Below are 22,948 nucleotides of genomic sequence, written 5' to 3' on the forward strand. Positions count from 1 at the left end.
GTTAGGGCTGCTGCTGTTTGATTCCTGAGCACTCCAATGTCGTGCTCGCTGTGGGAAAGCAACTGAAGATTTTTCTGCTGCTCTGTGCTCCTAATGTAACCAAAAACTTTGGGAATAACTTTCTGTTTCTTCTGTTTCCTCAGAAACTTTGATGGATACGCGGACGGCGACGGCCGAGCTGGGCTGGACTGCCAACCCACCCTCGGGGGTAAGTGCTACTCGTCCAGCTGATCCTTACATAGTCTGGTGGGATTCATGCTTTTAACCCTGTTATTTGTGGTGGGAAGCTGGGGAAGCTGCAGTGGGAGCTCAGTGACACACACCAGGTTGGTGTGGGGTGGCCTGTCGCTGTCCTGATCCGCGTGGCTGATCCGGGCTGAGCGTCCTTTCCCTGAACCGATCCCGGGGGCTCGGTGAAGGTGGAACTTTCTTCCATCTCCGTGCTCTCTCCTTCCCTTCCTGTCCTCCTTCCCAGTGAAGGGTCCGGCCCCATCGCTGCCCTCCGCCCCCTGCTCGTGCCTTCCCTCTCCCTGTGCCAAAAGGCTTGTAATTAGGAAACATTAGCAGGCTCAAAACAGCTTTCATACCTGGAACATCATCCGTAATTGCACTCGGCAGTGCTCTTCCTTGGCTATTAATGTCACTTTTATGAAGTAATGAGGAACAAAACACCCTGAGGCACTTAAAACATCTTTTTTATATAGTATCAGCCTTTGAGAAATGGGAGCATAAAATAACCTGACTCACATTCTGCTGGCAGAAAAAGTGAGAGATGGAGCTGAGGGGAGAGGAGCAGCGGAGGTAGAGGATGTGAGCTGATGGATGGTCACCACGGTGGGACAGGCAGGCTGGAGCAGCAGCAGGGTCCATCCCTGGGGACTCCAGGATGTGGCACTGGAGTGGAAAGGATGCCAGGCTGCTTCTTTGTTAGGGTGTGACTGGCTTGGCTAGGTCTTCAAAAGAATTGAGGTTGCACACCGTCACCAAAGCTGAACCACACATACAATGGGCACAAAATCCACTCCAGGCATGTCAGAGCCCCTTGAAATGAGGGGCTTTGCTACTGCATTGCCTTGGAAATAATCTGAGCCTGGATAAATTGCTGGAAAAATGCAGGAGGGGCACGTGCAGGTGATGGAGATGGGATATAAATAGCTGCCTGCAGCTGCTGTCACTGAAAGCCCATGCAAGGCAGGCAGGGAGCTTGTGTTATAAGGCATGGTGGTCTCACCCTCTGCAGAGCAGCAGAGTGAAGCCCCTCCCCAACCCCCATCCCTGCATCCCACCATGTGCATCCCTCCATCCCTCAGTGCATCCCTGCAGCCATCCAGCTCTCACTCCTTTGGGAGTTCCTGGTGAGGCTTCTCTGTCACAAGAGTGTGTATTAGGTCTTCCCCAAAGTATTTAAAATGCCAAGTCCTTTATTTAAAGTCATACAGTCATGGAATCTTTCAGGTTGGAAAAGCCTTCTAACCATCAAGTCCAACCATTCCCCCAGCACTGCCAAGGCCACCACTTACCCATGTCCCCAGGTGCCACATCCAGATGGGTTTTAAATCCCTTCAGGGATGGGGACTCCACCCTGCCCTGGGCAGCTGTGCCAGGGCTGGACAACCCTTTCTGGGAAGGAACCTTCCCTAATATCCAATCTAAACCTCCTCTGACACAACTTGAGGCTGTTTCCTCTTGTCCTGTCCCTTGTTCCCTGGGAGCAGAGCCCAACCCCCCCTGGCTCCCCCCTCCTGTCAGGGAGTTGGAGAGAGGAAGAAGGTCCCCCCTGAGCCTCCTTTTCTCCAGGCTGAGCCCCCCCATCTCCCTCAGCTGCTCCTGGTGCTCCAGCCCCTTCCCCAGCTCTGTTCCCTCCCTGGACACACTCCAGCCCCTCAATGTCCTTCTTGTAGTGAGGAGCCTAGAACTGATCCCGGGATTCCAGGTGGGGCCTCACCAGTGGCCAGCACAGGGGGACAGTGACTGCCCTGGTCCTGTTGCCACACTATTCCTGACAGGGAGAGGGGCTCCTGGCTGCTGCTGGGGCATCAACCCCTTCTCCCAGGCTCCTCTCAGCTCTCTTGGGGCTGGTGGCACAGGGATGTGTTGAGCCAGCTTTCCTGACCCTGTGGTTGCCATTGGCATGGGCTCTGTGCAGGCTTTGTGTCCTTTTGGGTGGTGGCATCTCCCCTTGGTGTGTGCTGAGCTCCCAGCTCCCAGTTCACCCCAGCTCACAGATTTGCCCTCTTGGGGCTTGGGGAATGTTGCTGTTTATGCCAGGGCACGATGCCAGCCAGGCTACAGGGGCTCTGGCAGGATGTGGGCTCTTCTGCTCTCCCTGACGGACGTGCTTTAAATCTTAGTGGAGACAGAGAACAACATTGACTTAATCCCCAGCTCCCTGTGAATTATTTAGTAGCATCTCATCAAAATGATGCATTTGTTGCTGTTAGAGCATCGGTGGCAGCAGCTGCTGGCACTGTGGGTCTTTCCAGCCACGGGGATCTGCTGTTCTCTGTGCCAGGTTGCAGGAGGGATCGACCCAGGGGATGCCCAAGGCAGCCCTAAACCCTTGTGAGGGTTTTCCAAGGCGCATTTCATGTCGTTCCTAAATGCAGGAAACCCTGAAGTGCAGCAGGGTCCGCTGGCAGGTTTTGGCTCTGAGTTTTGAGGCTCTGAGGGTTTTGAGGATGAAAAGGAGGATTCCCACGGCAAGGACAGCAGAGCCATGGGAACAGTGTTAGTGCTGGAAGAGAGCTCGTTTTCTGGCGTTAATTGGATGTGGGGCTGCAATGGGAAGCCTGGGTGGGAACGGGAAACAATGCCAACCCCCTCGGCTGGGGAGGACTGCGTCGCTTCTGCTGTGAAAAGGTGTCTGGTAATGAAGGGGCATTGAATCCACACGCCTTGTTCAGGGGGGAGAGGGGGTTTTGCAGTGCTTTCACAGCATGGGGTGAGAAGGAAGAGCACTCAGCTGGATGCAGGAGGCTTTATTGCTGGTGTGGTAACCATGGCTTAACAGCAGTGTGCAACTTTGAGCTGTGATCTTGGTTTAAGCTTAGTGGAGCAAAATAGGTGGACTCAGGAGTGAATGTTCTGCCGCACTTGTTGGCAGCATGTAGAGGACCCTGCTTTGAAAACACAACTAAACCCTGCATTTTGTTACATCAGGGCTGTGGTTTACAAGGGGGGGGAAGCTTGAGGAGGAGTCGAGAAATGTGGTTGTTTAATGGAAAAGGGAAGAGGGCGAAATCTGTGAGGTTTCAGGGTCAGTTGTGGTGCATCAGCTCGTCAAGATTCCGTGTGATGGGGCAGGTTGGCATCACCCACCGTGCCCCCATGTAAACACAGGCATGAGTGCTGCTCTAACATCGCTCCTGGAAATTATCCCTGATGCTGAGCGCGCTGCTGAAGATTGCCATATGAATAATGCTGTTATGAGGAGACTGTAAACATGGATTAGTTAAAATGAATGGATTATGAGGTTGTAAATCTGTCTGTAGGACTCTAATGCCATCATAGACTATTCACAGTTTGCCACTGTCCCTTAATTGAAATTGTAGCCTGGATTATATTAATGCCCTTCTATAAATCGAATTGCAAATCTATATTCCCTCTCTCCACGGCAGTAATGTTTTATTTAGTTAGTTTTCTTTGCCGGGGGAAATGATCCCGTTGTGCCGGGAGCTTGGGGTCAGGCTCTCCAGTCCATGTGCTGGCTTGGGCTTTAATGAAGCTGTACCCTTGTGTAGTGCCTTCCCTCCCACCTCCAGGTGCCCGGACCATCTTTATTCCCGTGTTTACTTCTCAGGGCAACTGAGGCAGTTGCCTACATGGAAAAGATGTTTTAGTATCACTTGGGAGCGGTGAGGAGACACATGTAGGGGCAAGAGGGTGAGGATTTCTTCTGGTGCTGGCCTTGGTGGTGTTTCTGCATGTGCACCACATTGCGTGTCCATAATCACATTCCTAGTTTCCTTTGGAGCTTTGGGATTGTCATTCCAATGCCGAATGCAGGGTCAGCGGCACCTCCGCGGCTCACAGGCCGCTGCAGGTCCCTCTTCCTCCTTCTCACCACTTCTCCCTTCTCCATCCCGCAGTGGGAAGAGGTCAGTGGCTACGACGAAAACCTCAACACCATCCGTACGTACCAGGTGTGCAACGTCTTCGAGCCCAACCAGAACAACTGGCTCCTCACCACGTTCATCAACCGGCGCGGCGCTCACCGCATCTACACCGAGATGCGCTTCACTGTGCGGGACTGCAGCAGCCTCCCCAACGTCCCCGGCTCCTGCAAGGAGACCTTCAACCTCTACTACTACGAGACAGACTCTGTCATTGCCACCAAGAAGTCCACCTTCTGGACAGAGGCACCCTACCTCAAAGTGGACACCATCGCTGCTGACGAGAGCTTCTCCCAGGTGGACTTTGGGGGCAGGTTGATGAAGGTGAACACAGAAGTGAGAAGTTTCGGGCCCCTGACCCGCAATGGCTTTTACCTGGCCTTCCAGGACTACGGGGCTTGTATGTCTCTGCTGTCTGTCAGGGTCTTCTTCAAGAAGTGCCCCAGCGTGGTGCAGAACTTCGCCATCTTCCCGGAGACGATGACAGGAGCGGAGAGCACGTCCCTGGTGACTGCCCGGGGCACCTGCATCCCCAACGCCGAGGAGGTGGACGTGCCCATCAAGCTGTACTGCAACGGCGACGGGGAGTGGATGGTCCCCATCGGCCGCTGCACCTGCAAGGCTGGCTATGAGCCGGAGAACAACGTGGCTTGCAAAGGTAAGGTTGGCTTTGGGCAACAGGGGGCTTTTGTTGGTTTTAAGACAAAATATTTGTCCCTAAGCAAGCTGTTTGGAGCAATGTCTGTTGTGAAACTGGCTCTGCGCCATTTCCCTGCCCTGAAGTGGTTTTACTGCAGGGACCAGGCAGGGATTTGGGAGCAGTGGCCAACCTGTGGCTTCTTGGAGTGCTCTGGTCAGTGGCCAGTCTCGGCGAGGCCGCGGGTGCCGGCGCCGCTTCCGCCGCCCTCCCGCTGGAAGCCGCCTCCGGGATCCGGTGCCTTCAAAGCGCGGCGCTCGCCGGCTGAGCCGCTTTCATCTGCCTCGTTATTTCCCCGGCACAGCCGCGGGAGCCGGGCAGCTGCCGCCGGGCCTGACGGCGGTGGAGCTGCTCTGAGCCTGGCCATTAATTGGGACTTTGTTTGCTGGTTTGTCGGGTTCCCCCAGCCACGCTGCTGGTGTGCTGCTGCCTGCTGCAGTCCTGCAGTGCGGGGTTATAAATATGAAAATAGTGCTGCCTGCTTTTCATCTCCTTTCACCGATGAATATTTCCCAAATACCACTGGAGGATTATTTTTTTTTCTGTTGGTCGCCCTTTCCTTCTCCTCTCCCAAATTAAGGTGTTGGTTTTGCACGCTGCTGGGAAGGAGAGATGAGAAGGATTTTTGCATGAGATGCTGACTGTGTTTCATCAGTCCCAAGTAGCTTCTAGAAGGTCAGCACCACCAGGACAAGGAAGGGTTGGAGAGAAGGAGAAGGTCAAAGTGCCTTAGGGCTGGTTTTGGGTTTGTAGTGGAAAGAGGTTTGACTTGGACCTCTTTTAGTGCAGGTGGTGGCAATGTGTGTAGCACCAGGCTTGGCTGTGATGCTCCTTGGGGTGGCCACCACCGTGTTTCTTCTTCATCTGTAACTCTGGATATGCAAATGGCAAAGCTGGGATTCAAGCTGTGGAGAAACTCGTTTGTTGGTTTGCTTTAAACCTGAGAACTTGTGTAGGTTTTCACCATGAGAAACCTCATTCCCACCTGGCTAAGGTGGGGATGGCGGTGCCTTCCAGTGCCAGGGCTCTGACAACTGGTGAACCACCAGAATCCTTGCTCGAGCAGCACTGCTGGTGGATTCCTTTGGGTTTTGTGTTTGACCCTGGAGGTGGTTTTGTTCCTGCTGGGAAATGGTGTATTCCCGTGAGGAGCTGAAGCTCTCCGTCAGAGGGAGGGAGGGCTCTGCGAACGGGAGCGTTTCTGGCGAGATGTTCCTCTGCTGTTGAATCAACAAACAGAAAACGCACATGGTTTTAAGGCAAAATGACATTTTCTTATCATAGGAAAACAAGTACTAGTTTTAGCTAAACACTGGAATTGGGAAATAATGTCATTTTGCCAGAAATGTAGGGAAACAGTGAGAACGTAAAACCGCGGCGGGTTTTGGTGGTGTTGACCTTTCCATCCGCCCCCAGGTGGGGTGGTGGAGGAAGTTGGGGTCGTGAGTGCTTCTAACCCCTGGGAAGAGTGTGATGCACCTACTCAATGCTTGTAGTTTGGGGCAGGGTGGAGGATGAAGGACAGCAGGACGCACGAGAGGCATGGCAGCGAACCTGCTGAGGGTGGGTGTTAGACCATCTCCGTGGCTTTTTTTGTTTCCTTTCCTTGTGCAAACCCCACAAGGGTTGTGATGTGTTCATGCCATCAAAGCTACACTGAGCAGACCCTGGCAAGCTGGGGATTTGTTGGGGTTTCTGTGCTGCAGTGCCTGTCTCCAGCTGTGCTCCCACTGCTCCGGAGTGCTGATGCTGAAGGAGAAACTGCTGAGCTCCTGGTGAGCATGTTGTCTTTGCATGGGGAGCATGCTTTGCATTTGGGCTCCTTGAGGGGAAAATTAGGGATCCTGGCAGCTCTAAGGGAGTACAAATACCCTTTATGGATTGACTGGCAGCACTGAGGGTCCTGAAAGCCGCTGAAGTATGCTGTGGGTGCAGAGCAAGCAGGTGGTTAAATGGCACCAGTCACATCTGTGACGACAGGACCATGCTGTTTTGATGATCCCATAAGTGCTGGTACAATGCTGTTGGCAGAGGTGATCTCCAATAACTCCCCTTTCCCAGTTCTGTGAGAGTATTTCCCAGTTCCCATGTCAGGAGGACAGAGAAAAGGCTGGGATTGCACGTGGGACCTGCACATTTGGTGATCCTGCTCCATGGTGGTGAGGAACCCAAATCCAATACACACACCAGCCCCTGGAACTTCACTAGAACCTCTCCTAAAAGCTTAATCCAGGGTTTACATTAGGGCTGTTGGAAAATTATAATTGCATTTGAGTAAAAATCTGACCTTGGATTGGACTCTGGCTCCTTGGTAGCTTGTTGGCCATCAAGCTCCTCCTTGTATCCCCCCGGACCTTGGAGATGGCCAGGGAAGACCTGAGCCCACCTCTCCTCTTCCCAGAAGTCGGCGGGCAGGAGGTGGCACATTGCAAAGTTTAGGAATAATTCCTTGGTTTTCTGTTTGACTTTGTGTTCTCTGAAGGGTTCCCTGCCTGGTTCTCCTCGCAGGGATGCTGCCAGGATGACTCCCTGGGAGCTCCTGGGAAGCACACACTCCTGACATCTGCTCCAGGCCTTCATCAGCCCGAGATTATCCGCTTAACAAGCCGGTGGGAATTGTCACCAAGGAAAAATAAAACGATAAAGAAAATCCCACAATATTCGAAGGCTGAGAAAATGGGCTTAATTCCTCCGTGGTGGGGAAAAAAACGGGGTTTAATTTTTTTAGCTCCCCCCAGCTCCCTTTTCTCCCTCTCCCCCCTGGGACAGAGGCTGTGCTTGTCATGGGGCCATTAGATCGGAGCAGGTTCGTGCTGACAGCAGAGCTCGGGGCCGCTCAGGGAGTCATTAACGCCGGCTTTTATCGGCACTTACCTGTTCGCGGGAGGCACCGGCACAACGCCGTCCTCACTGGGGGGAATTGGAGCCACGGGAGATTATCCTCATGTTTTAGGGTCAGAGGGATGGGGGCCGTTTTTCCACCACCACGCCAAGAAGGGGGTGGGAGGGAAGGGGGTTGTCTTAATCTGCCCCGTTATTTGTTCCCATCCCAGGCTGGGTGGGGTTTGGCACAGACCTCCTGGCACAGCTCTCAGCTGTACCCCAGAACCCAGCGGACTGCCGGCCCCGTCCCCTTGGGCACCTCGTGCCCGTGTGAGCGGTGGGTCAATGGGAAATGGAGGCTGCTGTCGAATCCAAAATGAATAATTCATTTGGTGCAATAGCCCACGCTCCGGTCGGGCTGATATTAAATCCATTTGTCTTGCTCTGCCCCGTCCCTCAGCCTTGCTTTATGGCTTCCTTGCGTGGTCAGGGGGCAATGCATCATCCAGCTGGGGAGGAGGTGGGAGGAAAAGCGGGAGCAGGGATCACTGGGAGGCAGGGGAAACCTTGAGATGAGCATGCTGGGGGGGTTTCACTTGTTCTCCTCGAGGAAGGTAATTAAATCCTCTCTCTGCTGGTGTTTGGCTCTGAAACCTAATGATAGCGAGGTAACCCCTGACTAGAATGTTGGCAGTCGGGAGTCTCTCAGCTTTCATCCCTTTCGACTTTGAGGAGGGGGGTATTTTTGTCTGCTGGAATCACACTGACTTTCTCTGCCCTTCCCAGTGCCAGGCACTAACTCAGGTGCACGGAGCAGGAAAAAGTCTGGGTCTAAACCAGCTTTGTGCCGAATTTTGATGTGGTACTTATAAGTCCAGGGAGAAGGGGTGTGAGAGCAGTCCTGCTGCTTCCCAGCCCTGTCTTGCTTTCGATTTTCCCCTCCTGGCAGATTCCTGTCATAGCATGTTCAGGAGCCTCCAAGGTGCCGCTGCTCGGGATAATCAGCCGGCCTGCTTGCTCCCAGCAGCTGGAAATCTGAGCCAGCAGGGGGGCAAAATTAAACAACCCCCCACAAAAGAAGCACAAAGCTGGGCTACAATGCCCATGGTGCAAAGGCTGCTCCTTGAGCCTCCTTGCTCCCAGGAATCCCTGGCTTTCCACGAGGCAGATGATCCCCTTCCCCATCTGGATCCAGGTTCCCCCCCCTCTTTTCCATGTGCCGACCGACGTGCAGGGCTGTGTCCAGCTTTTGCCAAACCTCTGTGTGAATTTATTCTGGTCTCCTTCATCCCTTTGGTTTCTGTTTTTTCTCTGTTTGTCCTTCCCTCTTGCCTTGTGTGTGGAGAGCTGGATTTGGGAAGGGGCAGTAGCGGGGAAAGCATCCCACCAGTTGAATGTCAAGGAGTGAGTAGCCTCACACTGGTCCCCCATTGTCCTCCTCTCCTTTTGAGCAGCCTTAGTGATAATTATTGATTTCTTCTACTTGTCCATCACAGAAGACTGGAAACAATAGAATTTATAAAGTGATTTTTTTAAAATACTAATTACGAATGTCTTGTAATTAGCAGTAGAACCATTTGCTAACCAGGGAAACCACTTAAAACAAGGGAAATGTCAAATTTTCACAGTCAAATTGTTGCTTGTGCTGAGAACTGGGTCTTTCTGATCTCTGGCTGTGTCCTTGCCTGCCTTTTCCCTGCTCTGTGGTCCAGCCTGGTGCCCCTGTACCATTTTGGGGCACCTAGGAGAGGTTTTTCTCTGGTGGTGAAGGTGATGTTGGTTTTGTCCCATGGGTGAATGGCAGGGATGTCATGGGGACACAGGTGCCTGCTCCCCTGTGCCTTGGGGTGTATCCATCCCATCCCAGGGTTCTGCAGCTCCTGATGCCTGGGGCAGAGTGAGCAGGCCAGGCATTGCAGGGGCTGCAGACAGGCCCTTTTTTGTTTGCTTTTTAGTGTGGCTTACTTTTAATTTTTTCTCCGTGCTGCTGATTTCATGTGTTTGAGAATCATCTTCTTTCCAGCCTCTGTGCTGAGCCTACTGCCCCTTGCTTCTCCACCACTTCAGCATCTCACTCCAGCTTCCCTGGCCCACAAATGATCTCTCTTTGCACATTTTATCCTCTGAAACAGGAGGAGAAAACCAAAGAGGTAAAAAGAAAGGACTTGCCCTGCCCCTCTCTCCCTCCACCTGCCCTTGGATTTGGCTTAGCAGAGCTCGGGACGGGACCAGCAGCGTCACAGAGTAGGGCAGGGGCTACAGGGGCTGGGGAGCCTATGGATAAAAATGAAATAATTGGGCTTAAAACCCATCAGAGTTCCTCAAGCTCTTTCCTGGGGGCCAGTACGAGGTCAGCCAGTTTGTTTCAAAGCCTTTCCATCCCGACCTGCTCCCGTGGACACACGGAGGGGTCTCTGCCTGGCAGCTGGTGCAGAGGAGTCTCTGCAGCTAGTCCTCACAGTGCTTTAGGTGGTTTTCCAGGGAAAATGTTTCTCTGTGGGTCTAGAAGTGGGATTTCAAGCTTTCCTCTTATCCAGGGTGTGTTTTATTCCAGGTTTAGCTGAGCCACAAGCTTCCACCGCTCAAAATGAGCCTTTTCCTCCCTTTTTTTTCCCCTTTTGTTTTCTTTTTCTGGCACAATATCAAGTTTCCTGCCCCTCTCCCATCCCTGCGTCAGCCCAAACCTCTCCCCCTGCTTGGAGTGTGCTGGGAAGTGGCAGCTCTCCCAGCCCTTCCCAAATCCTGGCGGTGATGCTGGAGGGATGGAGGGATGCTCCCCTTTGTTGCAGGGGCTTTGCCTTTCCCTGGCAGCGATCTCCCTGCTTCCACCACTGGGTGGAACAGGCAGCCCAGTTTTACCACGGCCACGCTGTGGAGGAGACACATTGGAATCACCAAAAAAAAACAGGAGAGAGAGAGAAAGGGAAAAGTGTGATTTTTCTTAAATTATGCCTTAATGAAGGCATCCATTAACCTCCTTAATAATTTTGCAAGGAAAATGTCCACAAAAACCTTGTTAACGTTTTTTCTAATGGGTGTGATGGGTTTTAATGAAAGTCTTAATTAGATATTATTAGGCAAAATGAGCCTCTGGTGGGTTCAGGCCCTTTTCCATCCCCCAGAGCAGGGATGGGGAAGGTCCACATGTCCTGGCTGCTGCTAAAGAGGAGGCTCAGGCACCACAGCTACCACTCCCTGGCTCTGTCCCCAAATCATCCCTGTGATCCAGAGCCCTCCAAAGGGGAAATGAAGGAGAAACCTGGGAAATGCCCCAGGGAAGGCAGGAGTGGGGCCAGGTGAACGTTGCAAGGTTGGGCTTCCTGAGCCAGACCTTTGCTGCAGCGGCCTCGGAGGGATTAGGGAATGGCCCATGAGCTGCAATGTTGAGCTTTATTTTCCTGCTCATCATTTTTTTTTCCTCCTTAAATTGTTCCATGGGTCGTTTATATATTCCCCTCCCCATCATGATATCTTTGAGGGTTGTATCAATTCCCACTTTAAAGGAAGAAAAATTCCCCCTTGATTTCCCCCGCAAAGGATCTTTTCATGAGCCTGTTTATAAATCTGCTTCCAAACCCTTGGCTTGTTAATGATCCATTTAGGAAACTTTCTGTGGTAACTGAAGTGCTTGAGGAACTTCATTTTTGGGGTGATATTGGGATGCAGAGCTCTATGTGCACTTGCAGGGGCTGCCATGGGCACAGATCCATGAGCATCCCTGTGGTGCTGGGGATGTGAAACCCAGCCATGTTTCCCAACCCCATCCACTTCCCCAGCCCAGAGACCTGGCTCTCACCCTGCTGCCATCATGTTGAAGGCCCTTTGCTCTCTGGCCGGAGCAGGGATTGTTCTCCTGGACAATGGGAGAGCCGCAAGGAAGCGCCGGATCCGGCCCATGTCCGGCACCCGCATTGTTTCACCCTTGTTTGCAAACAGCCAGCACCTGGCAAACCCAGTGACTCAGCCAGGGACTTTGAAAGCCTTTCTATAACTTGTTCCTTTTTGGGTTTTGTTGTGTTTTTTTTTTTTTTCTTAAAGTCACAAGAGAGCTCCTTTGGGAACGGCTCCGGCCGGCGCCGTTTTGCTGCTGTTCGCTTGCCAAGGGGTGGGAGTTTCACCCATGTTTGGGGCTGTGCTGCTCCCTACAGCCCACAGCAAGTTCTTTGGGAGCTGGTGTCTCACCCAGCAGGAGGGTAATAATAATTTAAAAAATAAAAAAGGAGGCTTTTGGCCCTGGCTGGGGAAGGGGCCAGAGCACCAGGAGCGACTGAGGGAGCTGAGGGGGCTCAGCCTGGAGGAAAAGAGGCTCAGGGGGGGACCTTCTCGCTCTCTGCAACTCCCTGAAAGAAGGTTGTGTAGCAAGGGGGAATTGGTCTCTCCTCCTAGGTAACAAGTGACAGGACAGAGGGAAGCAGCCTCATGTAGCACCAGGGTGGGTTTAGATTGGATATTAGGAAAATTTCTTCACCAAAAGGGCTGTCGAGCCCTGGCACAGGCTGCCCAGGTTAGTGGTGGAATCACCACCCCTGGAAGTGTTCAAAAGATGTGTAGATGTGGCAGTTGGGAACAGTTTAGTGGTGGGCTTGGCAGTGCTGAGTTAATGCTTGGAGTCAGTGATCTTAGAGGGCTTTTCCAACCTAAATGATTCTGTGATTCAGTACTGGTAATAAAATGGATTTTTTCCCCCCCCAAGCCATGTTATAATTCATCGACACTCTCATGTGCAAGGAATCATTTGGAAGCTGAGTTGGGCTGCGATTGGGCTTTGCAGGTCTCCTACAACCCGTGCTTGGGGAAACAGACCTTTGCTGATGATGTTTTAATGATTGAGAGACCCATTGTGTAACTGGAAGTGGTGTAAAAGCCATGGACCAGGTGCAGTGAGGTGCCCTGTTTTCCCCTGGCTGTGGGAGGAGGTTTGTGTGGGTTGGATGTGCCGACTGGGACACTGCAGAGGAAGGATGGAGCCCACTAGGACGAGAGAAAAGCAATCAGTGCAGATACTGAGGTTTTAATTTTCTCCGCTCTCCAAAGCCCGTCGTGCAGTGACAAATGGAGAGGTGCCGGGGGTGTCAGCTCCCAGTGTGTCAGGAGTGGTCATTTGTCACGCCTGGTGCCTGGGATCTCAGAGGGTGCTGGAGAGCAGGAGCGGGGCGATTAAATCACAGCGTCGCTCGCGCACTTGAGCGGGGCTTTGGGGGAGCCATGGGAAAACCCATCCATCTTCAGCAGAGTCACAGCCAAGAAATGATCCAGCCTGGGATGTGGGAGCATCAAACCACAGGGAATATTCTGTTGTGGGCACCTCAGATTAAGTTCTGCGCCCACCACAGGGGGGAATTGCTGTTCCCCCTCCCTGGGCTCCTCGGGCAGCCTCGCCTAGCTGAGAAAATATAATTGATGGCATGAGGGGGGAACTGCATCGCTTGGTTTTCGTGTTCAGCTCGGGACTCACCTGCTTGTATCGTATTTCCTAAGTGAGAATGGATTTTAGGAAGGAGAGGCGTGGGCTGGGGTAGGAGCTGGTCACCTCGGTGCTCTTGGTGTGGCTGCATCCTGCACAAGAATCCCTGGGCTCCCGGGCAGCAGCATCCCCCTGAGCAGGGAGTGATTCCTGGGATAATGCTGTCCTTGTCCTGTCCCAGCTCTTCCCTCCCCAAGGCCTCTCTGGGATGAAGCTCTGCTTGGTGCAGGCAGAACTTTGCCACCTCCTTGCTGTTTTGGGGGAGAGCTGAGAAGCCTGGGCCACAGTGTGTGCCACACCAGGAGGATTCAGCCTCAGGTCTGGTTTCTGGACTTTGCTGCCTAAAACTTCTCCTTAAATGCAAGGGAATCCTGGGAAATTATGTACCTGGGGAATTATGAATTGAATTTTCCTCAGCTTTGGCTGCTCTGCAGCGCAGAGGGTAACTTACCTGTGAGGTGAGACATGATATCATCTTTGTTTTTTATTAAAATAAGATCCAGGCAGACCTGCCCTGGACATGGCTTTGGGATGGGTTGATGCACACTGGCACACATGTCCCCCTCTGTGGTACAGAGGGATCTGATCACCCTCCTCAGGAGCAGGGATTACTTTGCTGCTTGTGGGTTTTGCTCTGGTGCAAAATAGGGAATTTGAAATGGTCCTGGGCACAGCAAAAAGGTTCTTGGGCTGTCTGGGCATTTCCAGGGTCTGTTGTTTTCTGGCTAAACCCAAATCTCTGGGTTCCACCACAGGCACCTGTTCCAGCACAGCAGGCGAGCAGGGATGGCAGTGCTGGGATGAGGGTGACAGGGTGACACCTGGAGTTATCACAGATCTCCTGCTCCATGTCAGATCTACTCCTGAGCTCTTAATTCTGTGTTATTATTGAAGACAACTTATTCTTAGAGAGCCCAAGGTGCAAATTACATTTCGCAGCTAAGGAAAGCTTCCAGAGCTGCCTACATACAGTAAATCCCTGCAATCTCAGGTGGCTTTGACTTATGTGGAGCAGATGTTGAGGATGGAGGAGACTAATTTTTTTTTGCCCTCTTGTTGCTGTCACTGGCATGGGACATGGCTGGAAATTCCAGCTGGGAGAAGCTGTCTCGGCTCAGAGGTGGGGCTAGTGGGTTTTGTCCCACCCTGCAGCTTTGGACATCTCTCCTGTCCCTGGTGGTGGCACCAACATGGGCAGTGCCAGAGTGTTCACACCACTTGTAGAAGGTCCCTTCCCTGTCTGGGGGCTTCCTGCCCTGGCTCCTTGCTGCAGCATGAGGGTGAGCTGATGCAGGAATTATGGAATCATGAAATGGTTTGGCTGGATGGGATTTTCAAAGGTCACCCCTCTGGTTGGTGCTGTGTGTCCTCTCTGTGGCTGGGTAGGAAGGCAACTTTCCTCTCAGGAACAGTAATTATGGCTCCTTTTGTTATAAATATTCATAGGGAAACTTTCTTAATTACTTTTCTAATTAATTCCATGCCTGGGACTCTTGGGGTGGGTGAGGAATGTGGCAGAGCAGTTGTGCCTTGGTTGGGACGTCCTCCCGTGGCAAATCCATCCTCCCATGCCTTGGGCGTGGTCCTTAAGCAGTGAGCCAAACTGCAGCTCCCCAAGGCTCATCTCCACCAGGATGGAGGGGTCCTGCTCCATGACGGGGCATCCAGTGCCATGGCACGGACACAAGGGAGCTGTGTGTCCATGTGTCCATGTGTCCCTGCCCATGCCGGCATCCCCGCCCCGGCAGCACCAGCCTGGCCCTGCGGCTGAAGCTCTCCCCCAGCCCCATCCTGGGGTGACTCATCCTTTGCAGCGTCAGCACTAACGAGGAACCACTTCAGACGTAATTAATGAGCACTTGATGTTGTCTAGATGGAGGGGACACTGTGTGACGTGAGCTGGCGAAGGAGGAGAAGGTCCTTAATTAGTTCCTGTTAGGAACAGGAGATGTTTGCTTCCCAGCCAGGAGGGGGCTGTGCTTTGGGGAGCCCAGTGCTGCCCCATTTCCCAGTCAGAAGAGGGCCTGGAATTACAGAGTGGTTCCCAAAATCCCTGGTTGCTAAGGAAAGGTGCATCGTTTTCAGGGGCATTCCAAGCACAGCCCCTGCCTGCACCTCTGTGCCTGGGGGAAGAGCTGCTCTCCGAGCTCCTCCATGAGTTTCCATGCCGGTTTGTTTCCCTGCTCATTAAGTGGCTCGATAGCTCACGTTGGCGTTGAGGAGTGAACATGATGTGCTGGGTTTAGTGGAACATGGAAGTATTGGCTCTTCCACGTGGCTTCCAGTCCGTGTCCATCGGCTCTGGAGTCTCACATTGCTGCAGTTCGGGGGGGGAAATCTCTCACTCTGGGGAGCCCAACGCCTGGGGTGAGGGTAGAGCATCTCTGGGGTTGTGTTTTTGGGACAGTTCCTGGCCTGAATCTGAATCCCCCAGCTGTTTGCTCCAAACTCATTGGGTGCCTCTTCACTCTCGCAGAGAAGAATTTCTTCCCAATATCCCGTCTAACTCTGCCCTCTGTCAGTGGGAAGACATTGCCCCTTGTCCTGTCTGTCCAGGCCCTTGTCCAAAGTCCTTCTCCAGCTCTCTTGGAGCCCCTTTAAGGCCCTGGAAGCTCCTGCTTGCAGGACTGGCAGAAGGAAGAGCCTGTGGCAGGCTGCAGCCACTAGATCAGGCTGCAGCCACTAGATCTGTTTTTAAAGAAGAATATAAGGAGGTTAAATAGCCTCAAATCATTGCTGAGAACTTCATCCCCCTTTTTCATTTGTTGACTCAGAATAATGAGCTTGGACAGAGTTAGGAGGATGAGGAGCAGCCTGTGCCTATTACTGCCATGGCCACGTGTCTGCTGTAAACCTCCCTGCATATGTGTGGGAATTGTCTGGAGTTTGATCAAATTATTTAGTTTGATGACTGGCAGTGGGTGCTTGGAGAGGCAGTGCCGGCCTCATCCTTCCCTGCAACACCTCCCTCTGTGAGAAAACACCATGGAGAAGTGGAAATGGGCTGGGGACTCTCCATAAGCTGTGCCACGTGCCCACCAGCCATGTCCCACCACTGATTCCACATGCAAAGTGCTGGAGCAGAAGGTTGGGCATCTCTATTTGGTGGTTTATGGAAAAGAAGGGAAGCTCTGGTGGGTGTGGGACTGGGCAGCCTCAGCCTGGAGCCAAGTGGAAACTAAAGCAGAGCAAAACCCGAGTGGGAGAACAGTGATTTGCAAAAGCCACCTTGGGAAGCGTCGAGGTTTTCCCCCCGCTGGCTGTTCTGGAGAGCAAAGGAGTTCCCTGCTCTGTGCTGAGCTGGCAGCCCCACGGCATCACCTGCCCAGGGTGTGCCTGCTCTTCCCTTTGCACCCAGCACATGGATCAGGGACAGACTTTTTCTTTAGACCTTCAAAATCCCCCCAACCATGAAAAACAGAGAAAGTGAAGCCCAGAATGGTGATTAAGTGGGTGAGCTTGGACCTGTTGGGAAGCTTCAGGCAGTGAGCAGCAGGGCATGTGGGAGCCCAAACCGGCTGCTTCCTTGCCCTGTTTTAGGCTTTAACTCCTTGTTTAGGGCCATGATTCCACGTAAACAGTTGGTTTTGAAGCTCTTCTGCATCCAGAGACCCTCAGTTTTCCCAAGGCTGCCATCCTGGAGGGAAAGCACTGCTTCTGGGTGAGCATCAGCTGTGTTTTGCTTCTAGTGAAGCACAGGGGGCTTGGTCTGTGAGCACCTCTTGTCTGTGTGAGCACCTCGCTCCACTGGTTGATGAGGGATGGGATTTTTTGGGAGAGGTGAATAGGGATGCACCCAACCCTGTTGCCTCTAATCTGCCTCGCACAGCTCCTTACCCTGCAAGCGTCTTTGAAATCCTGCCCCACTTCGATTCATTTCTCATCCATGAGAAGAAAAAGAGGGAGGGGAAAAAAAAAACCCTGAGAAGGGGTAACACCACACTGAATTTTCCTTTCCTCCATGAGTAAACCATGGCAGGCCGGCTCAGAAGCCTCTGTCTTTAATTTACATGTGTCCCAAGGCAGATCTAAACCCATTCCTCCAGAGGTGGAGGGCTGGTTTAATTAACCGGCTGCGTCAGTGCAGCGGGGGGGAGATGGAGCCCAGTGCCTGCAGGATTCCAGCCCAGATGCTGGGAAGCTCATGTTTATCTCATGAGTTCCTGCCTACCCAGTGCTGAAAGAAGGGAACTCAACGGGGCAGGTGCTGTTTGTAATTCAGACGGCCCCGAGGCAGGAGCATCTCTGGGTGATGCAAAATTTGTGCGTTTGGCTGCAAAAATGGTGAAGTTTGCACCAAAATGAGGCTTCATCCCTCCCGGGGACAAGGCTCTGCTGGGGTGTCCTGTCCCCAAGGTGCTGTGGTTTCTGGCTTGGCTTAGGAACATGTGCTGATCTCACTGGGAGTGTGAGGATACTTTAGGCTGGGAATGCTTGGACTTACCTGTTTCTCCATATGGGTTGCTCTCCTCGCCCTACAAGAACTGGATGTTGGGATTTGGTGGCTGATGGGGTGTTTCAGGGCCGGGTCTGATCCTGTTCTCCTTTCTTGGTGTGGTCAGGAAGGCTGGATGCAGGTACCCTCCCACCCCTCCTCACTGGAGCTTGGCGTCACTCCCGATATAGAAACCTCTCTGGATTAATTTGTGGATTCTCCTGGAGGGTGGCACGGCAGCACCCCCGGCACTGCTGGCTGCCTGCTGAGCTCACCACGGCCGTGCCGGGGCTGAGACACTCCGGAAAAGCACTTGGCTTGATATAAAAGGGAATTGGATCATTAAAAAGTAGAAGTGTGTGTGGGGAAAACCTCACAAAACAACCCTCCAAGCCTCTCCCCAGCAGAGACGCAGGAGGGAAGGGATGACAGAAGAGCATCATGTAGGGATGCAATTAAACCTCTGGCAACAGGCTCCCGTTCCCTGCTTGGATGTTTGCAGGGAGGATAACGAGGGAGATGAAAGTGGGGTGGGAAGGCAGTGCCCTCGTGGCCCTTTGAAGGTAGGGAGATAACAGCCCCCCTCCCCAGCACTCCCCCTTCCCCCCACTTGTGGGTGACAACCTGCCTGATTCTGCTGGTTTTCCCCCCAAGCTGCAGCCGCATCCCGCTGTCATCATCATATCAAAGGGATTGAAACGCAAACGCATCGATTGTGTTGCAGCCCGAGGTGTCACCAGTCCCCCCTCCCGGCACTGCCCGGAAAGCCGTGCTGGAAAACCATGCCGGGAGCCCTGGAAAGCCGTGCCGGCTGCCCGAGTGCCTGCCCTTGTAATCACAGCGTCCTCTAAATGCCATTTTTCTGTAGCACACAGTTTCGTGTGGGTGTTGATTTGCCTGATGGTGTCTCTCAGCTGAAAGGCTCGGCGAGGGTGCCCTGCCTGGTGGCAGGGCGATGGCAAGGAGAGCTTTTTAAAACACTCCTCAGTGGGACTAATCAATTTAAAGGCTAAAAAATTGATGGTTTTTTCCTTAGTTTTTTACTGTGTTTAAAGATAGATTTTGTTTCACTGGTGCCTGCAAAACGCCCTAAGAGTTTCTAGCAAGCATCTCCTCTCTTCTTTTTGGGGGGGTTTCATCAAAAAGTGGTAAGCTTCCTGCAGAAAGTGTTAAGTTGGGAACCAGGTTTTTTTTCTTGATGATAAAGTATTGTTTGCAGGAAGGGGGCCCTTGAATCTTTTTCCAGCAGGCTGTAAAAGCAATGAGCTGCAGTTCCTCCTTTTTCCTGGCCTGTGGTGTCCTCCAAACTTGCTGCCCATCTCCCAGAGGTGCTGGGTATGCTTTTGGAGCAAGGCTGGATTATCCAGGCTCTTTAGGGCTTTTGCATGTGGCAGTTCTCTCCACAGTTTTGCTTGAGGGCACCACCTCGTGCTGCTGCTTCTAACCCAGCTTTTTATCACCTCCTGTGCCAGAGTGCCACAGGTGTGCTTAAACACACTTGGTTTGCCCTGGAAAGGCACTGGACCCAAAAGGGAACCCAAAACAAGTGTGAATTTGGGAATACCTGGCAAATGGGGTCAGCTCTGCCCCAGGAGGGACACTCAGGGAATGGGAATGATGAGGAGTCGCCGACTCGGTTTACTGTGAGTGAAGGGAGAATGGTGGGGTGCCAGCGAGGGTGGGGGCAGGAGGTGGGCTCCTGAATCGCTGCTGAATCTGTAATTCTTTGCAGAAGTTCCTCTTTTAAAACTCAAGAAGGAAAAATGCCACGCTGCATCCCGGGGGAGCTTTAGAGCAAGTTAATGTAGAGGAGATGTCTCCTTCCTTTCTTCCTTTTTTCTTTTTTTGTCTCTTTTGACTAAAGCTTCCCTGAGAGAGTAATTAAAAAGTGCAAGTTCCAGGTGCTAACTGGGAGGATTTAGTTTGAGGAATGAAATGCTTGGATACCCCCACGCTTGCACCCTTTCCACAGAGGCTGTGACGGTGGCTTGCCTCGGGCAGGAGCAGGGATGGATGAGCAGAGAGATCCCACTTATCTCCCGCTCTTTCTAGGACTCCTGGCACCTGGAATATAAGTGTGCAGGATACAGGAGAGTTTTAAGCAGTGAAAAGCCTTGCAGTGCCACAACTGCTTCGATAATCCATCCTACCTGTGAGAGCTGAAGCGTGGAGGGAGGTGGTGGTGGGGACACGGGTCTGTGGTGCCTTCACTGGGTGTTTGCCTTGTGTGAGACATGTCCACATCACAACTTCGAGCCTGTGAGGGGGGATAAGGAAGGTTCAGCTCTTGCTGGGAGCCCCCAGCTGTGTCCAGCCCTGTAGCCAGACCCTTACAATCACCCCACAGACGTGAGGGCAACTTGCACCTATTCCCCCCCTCCCAAACTGCCAGCGATGACATCTCGCTGCAAGAAGCCTGAGTTTCAGCAGCCCCAGAATGATGCTCCCTTCCACCCCCAAACATGTCAGCCCTGAAAAGGGGTCCTGCTGGCAAACTCCTGCCTGGGATGCACAGCATCCCTGGAGTGCTGGCAGGGTGATGGATCCATGGGCAGCTTTGGGTTGTGGGGGGAGTTTAAGGGCCAGGCATCCAGGCCTGCTGAGCAGCGCGTGCCTCAGCATTTCCAAACACACCCCTGGTGCTTAAATGCGAGGAAATGGATAGTTAAGCACATCATTAATCTTATCCAGCCCACATAATCAACAATCAATTAATTCTCCTCAGAGCTGAAGAGATGCAGGTTGTGCCGTAGCCTGGGCACCCGCAGAAGGAGCCCCTTCCCACAGGGAAAGCTGAGGCAGAGCCTCATCCCGTGCTTGTCTGAGACACTGTTGTGGATACAGACCCTGCCAGCTCTGGGAAAATCTTGGAGCAGCCCTTAAACGAGGACAAATGTTGCTCTGGCCATTGGTGGGGTGATTTATTGCTCCCTCCTGGGCTTGAGCCCTCCATCCGAGCCCTGCACTGGACTGTGAGGGTTATGGATCTGAAGGGTTATGGATCCCACCATGGCATTGCAGGGCCTAGGGGGTTTGTGCTTCATTTTTGGTCTGAGGTTCATGGTTCAACTCCCCCCGAAAGAGGGGAGACAAGGGCAGCAGCAAGAGTGGAGGGCTGCAGCCTGTGCAGCACTGGGAGGATAGAGAAGGCATCAGCCTCTCCCCAAAACTGTGGGAGGCTTTAGGCAAGCGTGGTGTAATTACAGAAGAGAAAAGCTAATTGGTAATAATAGCAATTAAGAGCCACGTGCCTGCAGATTACAGGAATTTGTGGATAAGTGAAGTGATAACAGAAACCAGCGGACACTGGGTTGCAGGGTACTATGTTCAGGTGTTTTGACAAAGCATCACTTGAATTAATTGTAATTAAATACTAACGAACCTCTTCAACCAACCCACCAACATGCCCCTAAGCTTAACACTGAGGTGTGTTCACAGCACTGTGACCCTCTCATCTTCCTCCTTCCCGTTCCCATCCTCTCCCATTAAAATACAGGTGGCTGTTCCCTGGTACTGCCACCCTCCCTGTCCTGCTCCTGGCACATTTCAGGCATGTTTCTGACACATCTTCCAGCTCCAGAGCCCACAAGTCCCCGTTGCACATCTCACAGATGCTCAGGCATCCTGGGGGGAGCACAAGGCCACGGGGACATGGTGGGTCACTGCTGGTGGGAAGGGAGAGGTGAAGAACTGGAGATCCACCTCGAAGCCTCGGTGTCCACATGTGGTTGTGTCTCCTGGTGAGTGTGTCTGGTGTCTCTTTGTGCTTCCTTGTGCTGTTGGGGGACATAGGGCTGTGTTTGTGGATTGGGGAGGGGTCTGCATCCCTCTGCCTTCCGCTCTGGCATCCTGAAGGTCCCCCTCAAGCCCTCCTGTGTCCTGCCCGGAGTGGTGACTCCACGGGTCTCACTGTCTGCCTACAGGAGGTGGTGGGTTATGGCCCTGTGTCCCTAAGATGCCATACGTGTGGGATGGCTGTGTTAGGATCTGGAGGACTCCTCAGTCTCCCTGTGGCGGGGAAGAAGAAGGGCTGTGGGAGATGGTGGCTGGTCCCTCTGGGATGCCACGTCCCCACTCAGCTCTTATTGCTGTTGGAAAGAAACAGTTCATTGCAGCCAGTTGTGTGCCTTAGGCTGGGGGTGGGGGGAATCTCCTGAATAATGAAATTGTAAAATATTGTTTTGATTTATTCCTTTTTATCATCTATTAATATCTGGAAAGGCTGTGTGAGCAGGAGGCCTCATGAGTTTTGAATGACAGGTTAAAGGGCTCCAATAAAGATTAGATGGTCCACTATCTCCCAAGGAAATTGCATCAAAGTGGTTACTCCTGCTTGCTCCTATTAATTTCCTCTTCATGGCTGCTAGGAGATGCCTCATATCCTGATGCAGCAGACAGGGGCTAAGAGGCACTTTCCATTATCTCAATCATCGCCGTGTTTATGAGGCACGGGGGGTGGGTGTTTCTCTTCAGAGCTGTGCCTTGGGGGTGAAAGCATCGTGGGGGCACAGCCTCACACCAGGAACAGTCTCCCCTGGGCGGGTGGTGGGCCTGGGTGGCAGTCTGATTCCTTGGATACATGTGCCAAAATACAGACATTCTCTTCTGCAGCCTTTGAATTTTGTTAGATGTCAGGGATGGATGAGCATCCATCCGTCAATGCCTTGTTGGTGAGGAGCAGTGGGGTGGGACAGAGATGAGGGACCCCATTTCTGTCGCTGCCTCCTCGCCCTCGAACCGCAGAGCAGCGAGATGGGTGATTAATGAAACCTCCCCTTGTTGCTGATTAAACCCTCACTGTAACTGGAGCATCTTCTCCTTTGTGAATTAGTTGCCATTTCCTGCTTGAATGAACTCAGAGGCTGGGAGGGTTATCAGCTCCAGCCCCGGGCTGTGGGGGATTGATGGGATGGACCCGTAAGGCACTCATGAGCGTCACATCAACTTTTTAATTAAATGTTCAAATTTTGCATGGAAAAAGAGATGCAAGACCTGAGCCATGCTGTTGGGGTAGAAGAAAGGGTCCTTCTGAATACAAAGGTCCTTGGGGAACACTGTTCTGCCCCTGTGTGCCCATGCCTTCATGGATGCTGCCAGGGAAGGGGGTTCTGCATCCCCCACTGCCCCCCTACCCAGGTGCAAGCAGTGGGGAGCAAAAGAGAGGCTGCAGCCCCCTTGCTCTACCTGGCTAAATATTGCCATGGCATTTCAGTGTTTATCTGGTGGCTCCAGACGTGGATTTTTCATGGACAGCATGGAAAATCCTGGCCATCCTAGCTTTGTAGGAAGGTGTTACCTCATTTAGTTCTGATACTAATGTGAAACTTTTCTGTCCTCTTCTCTTCTCTTCTCTTCTCTTCTCTTCTCTTCTCTTCTCTTCTCTTCTCTTCTCTTCTCTTCTCTTCTCTTCTCTTCTC

The 22,948-nt window shown here is 52.6% G+C and overlaps 1 protein-coding gene across 1 annotated transcript in view; it reads left to right on the top strand.

The window, feature by feature from the left end:
* LOC115307742 (ephrin type-B receptor 1-like) overlaps positions 1-5,077 on the top strand; it is a 25,088-nt gene extending 20,011 nt beyond the window's left edge. Inside the window, exons 2-4 of the mRNA XM_029962644.1 lie at positions 144-208; positions 4,089-4,770; positions 4,896-5,077. Coding sequence (XP_029818504.1) covers positions 144-208; positions 4,089-4,770; positions 4,896-5,077 — 929 coding nt within the window. The remainder of the gene's footprint in view (positions 1-143; positions 209-4,088; positions 4,771-4,895) is intronic.
* The last annotated feature ends 17,871 nt before the right edge of the window (positions 5,078-22,948 follow it).

Source organism: Manacus vitellinus, unplaced genomic scaffold (assembly GCF_001715985.3).
Source record: "Manacus vitellinus isolate BGI_N305 unplaced genomic scaffold, ASM171598v3 scaffold_49_pilon, whole genome shotgun sequence".
Taxonomy (NCBI): domain Eukaryota; kingdom Metazoa; phylum Chordata; class Aves; order Passeriformes; family Pipridae; genus Manacus; species Manacus vitellinus.